Source organism: Danio aesculapii, chromosome 1 (genome assembly GCF_903798145.1).
Source record: "Danio aesculapii chromosome 1, fDanAes4.1, whole genome shotgun sequence".
NCBI classification, from domain to species: Eukaryota; Metazoa; Chordata; class Actinopteri; order Cypriniformes; family Danionidae; genus Danio; species Danio aesculapii.
Window position 1 is genome coordinate 19,672,153 of NC_079435.1, and position 15,085 is coordinate 19,687,237.

Below are 15,085 nucleotides of genomic sequence, written 5' to 3' on the forward strand. Positions count from 1 at the left end.
AATACAGCATCATATAAAGACCCCTCAACAATTGCTCACATGTAGTGTTCGAACTATACCATGGCCTTTGGATGTGCCCACTTTTTTTCTAAAGGGGAGGGTTGATCTTGAGAGTCCCTTGCCACAATGATAGGCCATAAAACACACAGGATCCCTGTCCTTAAACAGCAATGCATAAACAAAATAAAATCTGTAAATAAAGAACATTTTTTTATAATTGTAACTAATATTACAAAGTAGGCTAAATGAACAAAACACCACGATAGTTTTGGTTTACGTTCTCTGTAAGAAGCGCTTGTTTTCCCATCAATAACTTTCTTTGACCCTTGAAAATATCTTTTGAGGGATTTATTTTTACATGCACAAACAGCAGCAGCCTAAACAACAGAACATCATTGTCTAATTTGACCTGCATTTTACCCGGGGTTCCGTTTTGTCAAGTTTATCCTGCTTTTAGCTTAATTGTCCAACTTGTTTACAGCAATGTCAGGGTGTTGAAAAAAAGAACATTGTATTGGCCTACTGTATGAAGCAAATAAAACAAAACACAGCATTTGTTTCAACGTCCATTTGAAAGTATCTGGCTGTCAGTCTTTGGCATAACTGGACTTTGCTATAGCATGTGTAGTTATCTTTTTTTAAAGTGAGGTGTAAATCGGCGCCATACATAAATAACGCACTTTTGCGCTTTTACACATAATAATCCATGATCCCATTACACTATACTGAAACCGCATGTCAAAATAACACATTGTGAATATTTTTTGAGACCCCCCAAAATTTCACAATTCATGTTTTCAGGGAAGCCCATGCCTTATTTAGGGGAGCCGAGCTCGCCCTAGATCCCCCATAGTTTGCACCCCGCCCACATGGCTAATAAAACGTGCAAGATAACTTCTTTCTAGTGTCTGGTCTTTCTTCACCTTGGAATCGCAAATATTGATTTTGCTCCACCACTTGTTCTTGTCTTAACCAATATGTTTCTGTTTCATGGATTTGTTCATTAGTGGTCTCTGAATTTAAACTTAATTTAAAGATTTGAGAATATAAGTTCACACTGTGTACGTTAACATAATGTTTAACACAGTTTTATTTATTTGAATGCAAAAATTATATTGTGCCTTTAAAGTATTATGAGTCTTATTCGGGTTAATGGCTATACTTACTGTAATGTTCTCTCTCTAGTTTGGCTGTTGTGAGGCTCTGTGCCTTTTGTCCAGCACCTTCCCAGTGTGCAACTGGAGCACAGGCTGGCACTGTGGCTTTGTGAGCTCTTCCGTCTTTCATCTGAACCGCTCCAGCCAGTACCGCAGCCGAGGACGCTCCTTTAGGTACAAAAACCTTAAAATAATGATTGTTTGTTCAGGAAAATCAAAACTTTGCACAAATTAAGTTTTCTTCACGACCAATAAAAAAACTGCTGAGATTTCATCATATCTCTGCAAAAGCTTGATTGTCTTGTTGTTGTTTTTTCTGTAGTTTGTCTCAGCCTGGCAGTAATGAGGAGGTGCGCAGGTCTTTGACAGTTGGTGTGGCCAGTATGGTTTTGTCTCTCATCTCCTCTGCTTGGTTCCCTCTTGATCTCTCTGCCCATCAGGCTGCTCTGCTACTGGCCGGAAACCTGATCGCTGGTACAAACTCTTAAAAGATGAAAAGATTAGCTGAAGTTTAATCATTATAAAGAGTCTCACATTGGCTGTTTGTCGTTTATGAGAGTATTTTTTGTTTTAATTCAATTTAATGTTTTATAATATGTTCAGTATTGGGGGGGTGGCTATTATATAATCTTAAGTCATTAAAAAAAAAAACATGCTACTTTGTTTCTTTTTAAGGTAACCAATGTGGAAGTATGTGTTAGGTTATTTTTGCTTTTTTCCCCCTAAAGATTATGATTAAAAGATTGTCGTTCACACCAAGCACCCTAAATATAACAATATATATATATATATATTTTTCAACACAGACCAACGATCAGTTTATTTTTAAATTATGCTTCTAATTCTGCATTATCTCTTGAAATCAGCAGGTGTCCTCAGTGTGCTACTAACTTATCTGAACATAATATTGAGCTTGTGTTGTATTATCTCATCGAACAGCGAATTTAGCAACCATTGTCAGTTCCCAGCATTTTCAAAGAAGGCAAAACGAAGATACTGAAACTAGCACTAGAATTCTGCGATACTTTTATTTTTATACTTCAATATGCCAGCATGACTTTCACAACTTCCATGTATTTTGGTTTTTCATGGTCTAACTAATTGTTTTTTACGATCGTCATTACTATCTCTAAATAATCATTTCAAAGAGGACTTACAGTTACATTAAGCAGTTTGCTTCTGTATCTAAATTGCACAAGTCCTTTAATTTACAATGGATTCTGACTGGCTGTCTGTGTTTGATTATTCATCGGCTGGGAAAAATTGAAATTGAATTGAATTCTGAAAGTGATCTCAATGATATCGTTCCTCTGCATCTTTATAGATTTTTAGAACTATATCTTTATCATTATCTTTACAGTTATCAAGATTGATGTGTATGGGGGTTAAGGCTTAAAATTGTAATATATTACTTTTACCCAACACTGAATATGTTTAAGTAAGGATCATCAAAATATATATGTATTTTTTTAATTATCGTGTGGGATATTTCTGTCCGTGTTCATCATCATAGTGGGTAGATTTTGTTTGTTGTTCTGCATTATGGGTCTTTTTCATTCATTTTCTTTTATTTATTGAATTAAATCTGTCAATAGTGACTGAAAAGCCTAAGGTAAAGTGTTGACAACTGACAACAGCAGTCTGTAGAGCCATTTCTGTCTTTTATTGTTCTTTGTTTGTATTTAAAGTGTTTTTGCACCTATTTTTGTAGCTGTTGCACCCAAGTGCATGAAAAGTCCATGGGCAGGTGAGGAGGAGTCTAGTCCTGCCTCCTCAAAGGTGGAGGAGCCGTGGCCTGCTCTTAACGATCGCTCTCTGGTTGTTATGGTGGAGCAGCTGTTCTCACATCTGCTGAAGATCCTCAATATCTGCGCTCATGTGCTTGACGACACTCCACCCGGTCCTGCGGTCAAGGTGAAGGAATCACTCAAAACATCCTGATTACCAAAAAAACGATGAAAGCATATGATAAATTAATGATTCGTTTAATTTAAGTATTACATAAACATCAGTGTTTTCTTTTTAGGCTTCTTTACCCTCATTGGCCAACACTCCATCTCTCAGTCCAATCAGACGGAAGGGTAAGGAGAAGGACATGATGGAGACAGGCACCACCCCTATGAGCCCAAAGAAAGGTGGAGAGACCAACACAGGTGCAGTCACAGCTACAGTGCCCAATAATATCTAGCCTCAGACCCACATATTTCAGTCCACACTAGACGACTACTAGATTCAGGCTTTCAAGCGGGAGGGACTTAAGCCGCGATCACACTGCACTTTTCTCCCCATAGACTTCTATTCATACGCACACGAATGCATCAGACTGGAAACACAAGCTGCGACAAGTTTTGCAGTTCGCTGCGTTGCAAAGTTCAAGCTTGATGAACTGTGACTGCGAAATGGCATCACGTGACTGCATGAGACCAATTAAAGATCAAAACATGACCTCTCTGTACAGAAATATAAAATATGGACCAATCGCTCACTTTTTTAAATTGTCTAATCATGTTGTTCAATCCTGCCCCTTTTCGCAGTGGCGTACAACAGAATTTCGCATGCTCAAACTCTAGTGTGACCGTGGCATTAGACCGTGAGAAGGTAGATTAGTGTTACAGCTGCAGCTAATTAGTATGTGCACATACACGAAGGCTGCGTCCAAAATCGCATACTACCATACTATATAGTACTTTAAAATCAGTATGCGAGCTGAGTAGTATGTTCGAATTCATAGAATTAGAAAATCAGTATGCGAGAAGTACCCGGATGACCTACTACTTCCGGCAAGGTTCTGAAGTGCACATTGGATGGACGCTATGCTATCCCATGATGCCCTGCAAGAGAATTCATGAGTGGGAGTGAAGCAACGCAACTAGGTCACGTGATCATGACAAAATGGTGGATATAGTACGTCCGAGTTCCATTCATGCTGCTCACATTCATACTCTATAGAACATACTTTTCTAATGGCCCAGTAGCATGTTTAAATTCCAATGCAGTACCTACTGAGTAGTAGCCGGTTTCGGATGCAGCTATTGCATAATTTTTGTGATGCAGAACAACAATAAATGCTGTTTATTCAGAACTGTAAGGGGTAGGTTCAGGGTTGGGGTGGGTGTAAATGTTAATAAAATACAATAGGTTGAACAAACACAAACTAAATATCTCATAATCTACAGTAAAAAAAATATCATTTTTCATTATATGGATCTATAGAATATCTATATAGAATAGATATAGTATATCAACATAAAAAATATAATTATGTGTTTGCAGTATTTTGTGTATTGTTAGTAAATACTGCAGTTATAATTCATGTGGATGTTCTTGTGATCACTTATTTAGTAATACAAAACTGACTGAACCATCATTACCCCTATATATGCTTCATCCTGGCCTTGATCTAGTGGCCTGAAACATGTGTGGGCCTGCTGCTGGATATATCTCACAGTGTCACCTGTTGAACATACAGAGAAATAATACTTTTTTGAAAAATAAGAAAATAGGCATCCATCATCTGTGGTCAGTATTGAATTATTGAGTAATTCTGGGTGTTTTCACACAGGCAGAGCAGCGGACAGCACGGCAACAGCAGCGGTTAACAAGTCCACCACTCTGGGCAGCTTTTACCACCTCCCTCCTTACCTGAAGCTTTATGATGCGCTGAGAGCAACACAAGCAAACTACAAAGTCAGTCTGCAGTCTTTAGCAATGTTTTTTTTTCAATATGTTAAAAGTTAGTTTGGATATGTTTTTTTTGTAAGATATTAGAAATATATAAGTGATGGCATACATTTTTATTTTTTTTTCATAAATAGTGTGTTCTCAAAAGCAGCTAAGTAGCACAATTGTTTTTAACATTAGACCTTTTTATACGTAGTTTCTTAGTGGTAAATGAATTTGACAAAAAGTAATTTACACACATTTATAGAAACAAAATTACATTAAATCAGTTTTGCCAGCTTTCAGATATGGGAAATTATAATATATTATTTGGCAAATTACTAATGTCATGCTATAAATGTGCAAAGAACACATTATCGGTTTGAGCAGGTGCAAGAAAATAACACGCTTGTGTAAGAAGTCTTTTTTGGGCCAGCCACAAAGCTCTGTCAGAATGGTTTGCAGTAATTGTTATTCTTTTTACACATTAGAATGTAGAAAACAACTTCAGTTGCAAATAAGCTAAACTGATAAATTGTAAAATGGATACAGTTGAAGTCTGAATTATTAGCCCCCCTGATTATTTTTTCCCCCAATTCCTGTTTAAAGGAGAGAAGATTTTTTTCAACACATTTCTAAACATAATAGTTTTAATAACTCATTTATTTCATTTTTAGTTTCTAATAACTGATTTATTTCATCTTTGCCATGATGACAGTAAATAATATTGACTAGATATTTTTCAAGACACTTCTATACAGCTTAAAGTGATATTTAAAGGCTTAACTAGGTTATTTAGGTTAACTAGGAAGGTTGGGGTAATTAAGCAAGTTATTGTATAATGATGGTTTGTTCTGTAGACTATCAGGGAAAAAATGCCTAAAGGGGCTAATAATTTTGACCTTAAAATGGTTCATAAAAAATGAGAAACTGTTTTTATTCTAGCTGAAATAAAACAAATAAGACTTTCTCCAGAAGAAAGAATATTATCAGACATACTGTGAAAATTTCCTCGCTCTGTTAAACATCATTTGGGAAATATTTAAAAAAGAAAAAAAAAATTAAAAGGGGGGCTAATAATTCTGACTTCAACTGTATATCCAGTTTGTTTAATGTCTTTTCTTAAATACAAAACAGTTTTCACTATTTTATATGTGTTAACATCACATATAACATGTAATGCATTTATTCCATCCCAATTGCTCTGGACAACTAAACAAAATGTCCTCTTGAATTCATTTTTCTTTTCACTTTGCTTTTTTCAAGGTCACTTTAGACCTTCACAACACCAACGAGAAGTTTGGGGGTTTTCTGAGGTCGGCTCTTGATGTTCTTTCTCAGCTGCTTGAGTTGGCCACACTTCATGATATTGGCAAAGTATGATATCAAAAACTAATTCCAGCTCATCGATGAACAATATAACATCTGCGCAAGCTCAGTGTCAAGTGGAAAAAAAATGTCACCTTATTTTTATCTGTTTAGTGTGTTGAAGAGATCCTGGGTTACCTAAAGTCCTGTTTCTCAAGGGAACCCACTATGGCCACTGTGTGTGTTCAGCAGGTCAGATGTGTGCATTTCTAATGCCTCTGTTTAAATTTATGTCTATGCAAACTCCTCACAATTTACTTATTGGTTACAGCTCTTGAAAGCATTGTTTGGGACAAATCTTGCATCTCAGTATGAGGGGGCCTCATCAAACCCCTGTCGGTCTCAAGGTAAAGCCCTGCGGCTTGGCTCAAGCAGCGTCAGACCAGGACTCTACCATTACTGTTTCATGGCTCCGTACACTCACTTCACCCAGGCCCTTGCTGATGCCAGCCTCAGAAACATGGTGCAAGCTGAACAAGAACAGGACGCCTCTGGGTGAGCGGGAAAACATGCCTGTACCTGAGATTGACTTGTAAAAAAAAAAAAAGGATAATTTTGACTAAAAACGTTTGTGATCTTACAGGTGGTTTGATGTCATGCAAAAAGTCTCTAATCAGCTGAGGTCAAGCATCACCAATGTCACTCGCCATCGAGGAGATAAGGTAAATAGACCTATAAGATGTAACTACAGATCCTAAACAATTTGTGTGTGTATTATTATAAAAAAACAGAACAAATTGGCAAATCTATATACAATAATGAATATTATTATTAATATTAATAATAATTATTAAAAGAAGAATGTATTTATTATTAATAATAACGTTATGTGGTTAAACATTGGATACATTTGCTAATACATTTAAACTGTAGAGTTTTTCATAATTAAATATTGTATGAAAAAAATAGTTATTATAATTTAAAACAAATAAAAACAATTAAGTTAATAAGATTTATTAAATGAGATTCAAAAGATATTGAAAAATGAGAGTAAAAACATTGGGGATATGCATGACACTTATGGTTAACTTTATTAAAAAAAATAAGAATTATTTCAAATATTGCATTATGCATTTTTTTTATTTACTGGCAAGTATATTAATTTCAATCATTTTTGCAGTGAGAACATCCTAAGATTATTAAGACTAAGAGTATTTTTTGGGAAACATGTTTATATTTTTAGTTATTTGTGATTTCTGTTTGGTTTTTATTTGTTATAAATAGTTTCATGAAATTATTTTATTTCAGTTGTTGTTAAATATTCTCCATGGTGTTATTATCTGCCACTTTTAGATCATTTTACATTATGACTTTGATATTGTGACTCACATATCCTGTCTGGATCAGCAAATACATTTCAAATCGATTTCTCGGTCTTTCATTACAGTAACAGCCAGTGATAATGTGTGTTTCAGAATGCCATTCATAATCACATCCGTTTGTTTGAGCCACTGGTGATAAAAGCTTTGAAACAATACACCACCAGCACCTCAGTGGCCCTGCAGAGACAAGTGCTGGATCTACTCGCACAACTCGTCCAGCTGCGGGTCAACTACTGTTTACTCGACTCAGACCAGGTCAGTCATTTATGGCGCAGGGCTCCATTTCACTGCACTGACTGGAAAGCCAAACCAACCTCAATATTATTTCATTACTATTATTTCATAACTATTATTTCTGATTTATGTTGCTAGGTTTTCATTGGTTTCGTGCTGAAGCAGTTTGAGTATATTGAAGTGGGCCAGTTCAGGTAAGACTTTCTGACAATCAAACCAACTTGTGACACCATTCAGAAATTTGGTCAGATCTGTAATCTTTTTAACAGAAGTCTCCTATTCTCAATAAGGCAAACAGTTTTGATGCATGTTATTTTTGTAAAGCAAGTGATCATTTCTGGTGTTTTGCACCATTCTAAATAGTCTTAATATCACTTTCAATTTAAGGTATCAATTTAAGGTATTTTTATCAATTTAAAGAAGTGAAATATAATACTTCCTGTACATTTTTGAATGGCTATGTATATTTAGTTACACTATGTTCAGGTTTAGTTCTATACTGATTCTGATGTTTTTTTCGTCTGTGTAGGGACTCTGAAGCGATCGTGCCCAACATTTTCTTCTTCTTGGTTCTGCTGTCCTATGAGCGCTACCACTCGAAACAGATCATCAGCATCCCAAAGATCATTCAGCTGTGTGACGGCATTATGGCCAGTGGCAGAAAGGCAGTAACACACGGTGTGTGAAGTCACATCATGCACATACACTGGAGATCTTCATCATTTCAAGTAGAACTCCACTTTTTCAGGATGTAGGATGACATTTTACAAGTCATCCATTCAACCGATCTCCGGGTCTGGCAGGAGAACTTTTACATTAGGAACTATATTCTCATTCCAGCGTAATAATCAAGGAACTTTACTGCCATACCATGGCTGCAACAGGCTCAATGATAGTACACAGCACCTGAAAATAGTCCATAGCTAGGTAACTAGGTAGCAGCATTGCATAATGTCATTACATGTATATATTAAAATTTATATTGCTATATCAATAGCAAAGTTCCTGGACTATTTCACCAGAATGAGAGTATAGTTCCTAGCCATATTGTCCCAGAAAATAGCAACGTTTAATATTCCATCGGTCTAAATACACAATGTAACTACAGAAAAGTTATTATCGAACAGCTTTTTCTGATTCGTTTTGAGTAAGATGCTAATGGTCTAATCCGAAGCTAAGCTAAAAGTGCTCCTGTCATGCTCGGAGATCGGCTTAATGGATTTAAAGTGGTAAAGCTATGGTAAAATTGTTTGACACTATGGCAGTGGTTCCTATTTCCGGTCCTTGGGACCCTGCGCCCAGCCCATTTTCTATGGCTGTTTCTCAATATGCGTTCTTCAGTGTTCTTGCGTCCTCGTGTTCTAGTGTAACGTCATCATCAACCACCAAAGTTCAGTTCCAAAACTCAAGACCGCAAGAACAGAGGATGCGTGAAAGTTCCCGGATGTGTTCTTGATATCGAGAACGCATCGTTGCAGACTTGAGGGCAAAACTCGCTCGAGAAGTCCCATAAGTCATTGCGGCTGTATAAAGGAGGTGTAATGCACAGCATTTTATATAGATTTATTATTAAAGTTCAGAGGTATAACTTATTTACCTCAGGAGTTCCCCTTATTGAAACGGTGAAAGTAAACATCACCATGAAAATCTTTATAAAGGCATAAAAACATTAAGGGAATTTATTTGTTGAAATTCGTATTAAATTTAATTTAATTTGTATTGTGCAACACATATGTGTTATGTTTTTATGCACAGTATATATTGTGAAAAGGGGAAAAACAATAAATTGTTGTATGAATGCTGTAATCTTTAAATAATTTCCCATTAAAAACATGTGAAGGTCATGTGACCATCAGGAAGAACCAGTGAAGAACGCAGCTTCTCATTTCTCATAGGATGTGTTCTCTGTTCTCGCGGTCCCCTGAGTTCGTCCTTCCGAGGTAACTTGGCAAGACTGGTCTCCACATGAAAGTGAGTCCGTTCTCTGCGTGCTTGGAATTGAGAAACAGCCCATGTCTTCCTTACTTTACACACCTGATTCAGATGATCAGCTCGTTAACACAGAGAACCATGAACTGATCCTTGGCTGTTTCTCTATGCGTTCTTCAGTGTTCTTGCGTCCTCGTGTTCTCGTGCAAAGTCATCATCAACTACCAAAGTTCAGTTCCAATACTCAAGAACGGAGGACGTGTGAAAGTTCCCGGATGTGTTCTTGATATCAATGACGCACCGATGCAGACTTGAGCAGCAAACTCGCTCTAGAAGTCTCAGAAGTCATTGCGACTAGAGCATTTTAAATAGGTTTATTATTAAAGTTCAGAGATGGAACTTATTTATCTCAGGAGTTTCCCTAAAGGAAACGGTGAATATAAACATTACCATAAAAGTCTTATTAAAGGAATAAACACATTAAGGGTGTTTGTTTGCTGAAATTCATATTAATATCAGTTTTATTTATTGTGCAACGTATATTTGTAAAGTCTTTATGCATAGTATCACTATTGAAAAGGGAAAAAAACAGTAAATCGTTGTTTATGCTGTAATGTTTAAATAATTTTCCATTAAAAATGCGTCAAGGTCACGTGACCCTCAGGAAGAACACAGCATCTCATTTCTCAGAGGATGCGTTCTTTGTTCTAGTGGTCTCTCGAGATTGTTCTTCTGAGGACACCTGCGAGACCGATCTTCACAAGAACGCAAGTCCGTTCTCTGCGTTCTTGGAATTGAGAAACAGCGCTTGTGTTTTAAATAAGAGATATGTGAAATGTGCAGGGCGAGGAGTCCCGAGGACTGTAATTGGGAACCACTGCTCTAGGCAACTTGTAAAGTGAAGCTTATTTCCACCAAAAAGTGGAATGTTCTTTTAAAATTGTAAGAGAATTTGATGGTAAATCAGTGTCTTACCAAATATAAAAAGGGACTTTACTAAAACCCCTTTAATTTGTGGAAGATAACTTAAAAAATGGTGAAGTAATCTTGGAATTTATTGATGTCTGTAAACAGAAAATGTAACGAGTGTAAGTTTAAAATGTTTTTTATGCCACAATTAGATTTCTTATTTCCTTGTTTACAGACAGTCTAAATGACCTAAATGGTCCTTCTTAATATAGAAATAAATGCAAATCATATAGATTTCGCATTATTCTGATTCTAAAAAAAAATGTATCCTCAATATTTCCCAGCAATACCTGCTCTTCAGCCTATAGTGCATGATCTGTTTGTGCTGAGAGGCTCCAATAAAGCAGATGCAGGGAAAGAGCTGGACACTCAGAAGGAAGTGGTGGTGTCGATGCTGCTGCGCCTCATACAACACCATCAGGTAACACTCTTTTCTGCTGCGTGTTTGTCTCATCACACCTCCGGATTTCCATGTAAAATCATGCATGTTTGTTTATGCAGGTGCTGGAGATGTTTATTCTGGTCCTCCAACAGTGCCACAAAGAGAATGAAGATAAGTGGAAGAGGCTTTCGCGACAGGTCGCTGACATCATCCTGCCAATGATCGGAAAACAACAAGTGCGACTTTCTCAATCGGATATGCTGATAGAATCGTGTTTTAAAAAGCACAATTTAGATTTTCAAATGGGTTTGTAACGGTGTGTATTTTTATACATGTGCTTGACAGATGCACCTGGATTCTCATGAGGCGCTGGGTGTGTTAAACACACTGTTTGAGTCTGTGGCTCCGTCCTCTCTGCGGCCTGTGGATATGCTGCTGAAGAGCATGTTCATCACACCATCTACTCTAGTAAATATAACTCACATAATCTATAGATAGCTGACTGATGCTGGAGATATTACTATCAGTAGTAATTGATTATTTCTTTTTCGATTTAAATTGATCGAATTAATTATTTGTTAGCTAAGAGCATGTGTTCATTACTATTCAAATTAATTAATTATTTTCTTATTAATTGTAATTATTTACTGTAATTTAACTGATCACTGGTTGCAACCTCTGAAGTAATTAATCGATTACCAAATTAGTTGTTTGTTATTTTTATAAGTGAATCTGTTGGATTATATTGATTAGCTGTTGCAACCGTAAAAATTTAAATAATTATCAATATAATCCTTGTTTATTGTTATCACAGATGGTTCTAGATCTAAATATCTACTTGTGTGAAATGATTCACTGATTACCTGTTGAAATTTTTTATAGAGTTCTAATATTTGCTGCCAGACGTAGACGCTTTAATAGATCATCAAACTGGTTCTTGAATATTTTTTTTTCTGATTATTTGTTGAGAATCAGTTGTTAATTTGTTTTCAAATAAGTTTTCCATAATTTTTTATGAGGATTATTTTGTCCAATAAGTAATAGATAGGTTACTGCAAAGTGTTATTAATACTTATAGTTTTTTTTCAATTTGATTTTATTAGTTATTGCAGCCCTAAGTAACACATTATCAATATTTTGACAAATATTTTTTTTCATTTTTTAAAAGTAGCCATTTATGAAGCAAATCTAAGAGAGAACACTCAAAATACTTTTTTTGTTGCTTGTTAAAACTCCTTATTTAATTTATCTATAACAACACAATTCTTGAGTTTTTTGAGGACTTCATTGTTTTTTGTTCAATCCACTTAAATTTGTAAAAACAAGTGGGTTAACTTGAAGAGCCCCTATTGTACATTAAAAAGGGTCATATTTCGAACAACAGTCTGATATGCATGCAAGGTCAAAAAACACTTTCATTGTCTTGTAATATGTATTTATTTTTACCTAATTATCCCAGCGACTCCCATATGATTCGTTCAGCGATTCATTCTTTCCCAAACCCCTCTTTAGTGCGAAGCTAGTCTGCGCTGATTGGACTGATGACAGTCTATTGCGATTTGGTCGACAGTGTTTAAAGTGAAACAGAGTGAAATGCCCACCACGGCTTATCAACAATATTGAAGTAGTCAGAGTGCATAGTGTGTGTGTGAGCATACCTGCCAACAATCCTGTTTTTCCCGGGAGTCACCTATATTTCAGACCCATCTCTCCCCACCCTCCCGTTATGTTATTTATCTCAGAAAAGTCCCGGAATTTCAAGAAAGCTCACAAACGCAATCCGTAAACAAAGTGGCACGTGTCGCGTTTTTAATGTGGCTTTAGATGCGATATGAGAATATAAAGAGTTAACCAGATACAGTACAAGCGGTTACAAGTAACAAAACACAACTAAATACATCATTTGCAAGCTAGAGAAAACAGAGGCAACCATTTTAATCACACTTACTTACCCTTTTGAAATGGAGGAAGTTCCATGTCAAGCTCTGACAAAGTCCCATACATCAGTAGTATTTTCTGATCCTTCCTTTAACAAACGACTGACGAATCCCCCGTTGTAAGCGTGTAGATTACTGAAGCACTCGTCAGAAAAGTGAGGGCTATAATGCTGAGGTATTTTTGCAAAAATAAACATCAACCACTGACTCTTCAGTTTTATCTTTGGGTAGAGAAAATAACACTAACTTTCCCCTCACACTTCCAGTAATATCCAGTTGAGCACAGCGTCTTCATGACTTGATTCAACCGGAATCTGCAACCATGCTTGTCTTCCTCTTTTTTTTTGCTACTGTTTTTGGGCAGGGCCGCAGGTTTAAATTTTCCCGGGTTTGCACGTGCAACAATTGGGCGGTGCTTAAGTTTCGTATCATCACGCTGAAACGGCTAAAGACTCGTTATCAAGACGATTCATTTGAAGCATTAGGAGTCGACTCTTTTATAAATGAATCAATAGTTTTAAACACTGTGCACTTTCAGATTTTAGCAATAGCTGGATATTTCACTTCACTAGAGCTGTGTTACACACTACATGGAAGGTCATTTTCAAAAACCCATAATAGGGGCTCTTTAATCGACATGAAGTGTGTAACCCAGCATTAATTCAGGATGAATTCTGTGTACTATGAAGAGTTGATTTGATATTGCATGTGCAGATTTGTGAAGCATAAACGTGTCCTCTTCTTAACCCTGTAAAGTGGCTCATTGTGTCCCTGTTCTGTTCTGTAGGCATCAGTTGGTACAGTGCAGTTGTGGGTGTCTGGGATTTTGGCCATCCTGCGTGTGCTCATCTCCCAGTCCACCGAGGACATCATTCTGTCTCGAATTCAAGAACTTTCACTGTCGCCGTACCTGCTCTCCTGTCCAACCATCCGTCGACTGTGTGATGATGATGTGCCCGCTCCTCCTGAAACTCTGCCCGTTGCCATGGAGGATGCCAACGGAGAGACGCCGCGATTCCCTCCTGAGGAAACCTTCGCTAGGTAATTCACTTAGGACAGATAAATAATCCGTAAAAATAAATGCACTAAGACACTACATGTTAAATAAGAATTTGAGTTGAAATCATTGTTAGTGTGTTAGGGATGTGATTTATTATTTTAGTTTGCATTCTAATGGTACTTTCTGGCCGAAGAAACATGACCACACTTTTTACAATACTTATCCTTCCGAAACAGCTTTACAATTGGTGCGCATTAATATGTTACAGTCAGCTGATGCAGCTGCTAAAGATGCTTTGAAGCAAGTTCAGAATCAGAATCAGTTTTATTGCCAAGTGTGCTTCACACACACAAGAAATTTGTTTTGGCTACAGAAGCTTCCAGTGTACATAAAGTGACAACACAAAATAAATATAAAAAAAAAAAAGAAAAAAAAAAAGATAACATTAAACCGTTGCAGTTAGTTAAGAAATCTGGATGTTGAGTTGTATGTACAGATTGTTATAAATATACAGGTTATAAAAACCTTGTTGTGAACAAATGCCAAATTCCTCCATCAGAGATGAGACCTTTTTTCAACAATTACATTTTAAACAAGTGGCAAGAGGAGTGGGATGCATTGGAAAATAATAAATTGCATGAAATCCAACCTGAAATCTCAAACAGAATTTTAAGACATTTTAAAACTAGATTTGATCAAGTTATTTTTCCCAGATGTCGTATTGGGCATACAAGATTAACCTATGTTTTTTTCCTCAAAGGTGAAGACCCCACTCAATGTTTGTGCTGCAAAACTCCCCTTACTGTAAAACACATTTTACTGGACTGTCATGCTTTTAATGATTCTAGAAGACTTTTTTATGAAATGAACTCTCTTAAGGACATTTTCAACAAAGTGACACCAGAAAAGATTTTAGAAATCTTATCATATATTAACACTAAACATCTTATTTAACTTGTGTATTCATTTGTTTGTTGTTCTTAATTGTTTATTTAATATTGAAATGTTCTTGCCATGAAAATAGCCTTGACTGACTGCTTGACATGTTACAGTCGAAATCAGAAAGGATAAGGAGTTGTGTATAGACCTTTTTCTCAGAACGCAAAATTACCTGCTTTGGGTGTACG

General features: G+C 36.4%; 1 protein-coding gene across 1 annotated transcript in view; it reads left to right on the forward strand.

Annotated features, from left to right (window-relative positions):
* Nucleotides 1-15,085, forward strand: part of htt (huntingtin) — a 78,017-nt gene that overhangs the window by 26,635 nt on the left and 36,297 nt on the right. The window contains exons 24-39 of the mRNA XM_056456875.1: nucleotides 1,186-1,331; nucleotides 1,480-1,631; nucleotides 2,869-3,071; nucleotides 3,184-3,310; nucleotides 4,720-4,844; nucleotides 6,084-6,194; nucleotides 6,300-6,377; nucleotides 6,457-6,680; nucleotides 6,769-6,847; nucleotides 7,601-7,762; nucleotides 7,880-7,935; nucleotides 8,271-8,419; nucleotides 10,924-11,060; nucleotides 11,141-11,257; nucleotides 11,367-11,489; nucleotides 13,746-13,999. Of these exons, the coding sequence (XP_056312850.1) occupies nucleotides 1,186-1,331; nucleotides 1,480-1,631; nucleotides 2,869-3,071; nucleotides 3,184-3,310; nucleotides 4,720-4,844; nucleotides 6,084-6,194; nucleotides 6,300-6,377; nucleotides 6,457-6,680; nucleotides 6,769-6,847; nucleotides 7,601-7,762; nucleotides 7,880-7,935; nucleotides 8,271-8,419; nucleotides 10,924-11,060; nucleotides 11,141-11,257; nucleotides 11,367-11,489; nucleotides 13,746-13,999 (2,243 nt within the window). The remainder of the gene's footprint in view (nucleotides 1-1,185; nucleotides 1,332-1,479; nucleotides 1,632-2,868; nucleotides 3,072-3,183; nucleotides 3,311-4,719; nucleotides 4,845-6,083; nucleotides 6,195-6,299; nucleotides 6,378-6,456; nucleotides 6,681-6,768; nucleotides 6,848-7,600; nucleotides 7,763-7,879; nucleotides 7,936-8,270; nucleotides 8,420-10,923; nucleotides 11,061-11,140; nucleotides 11,258-11,366; nucleotides 11,490-13,745; nucleotides 14,000-15,085) is intronic.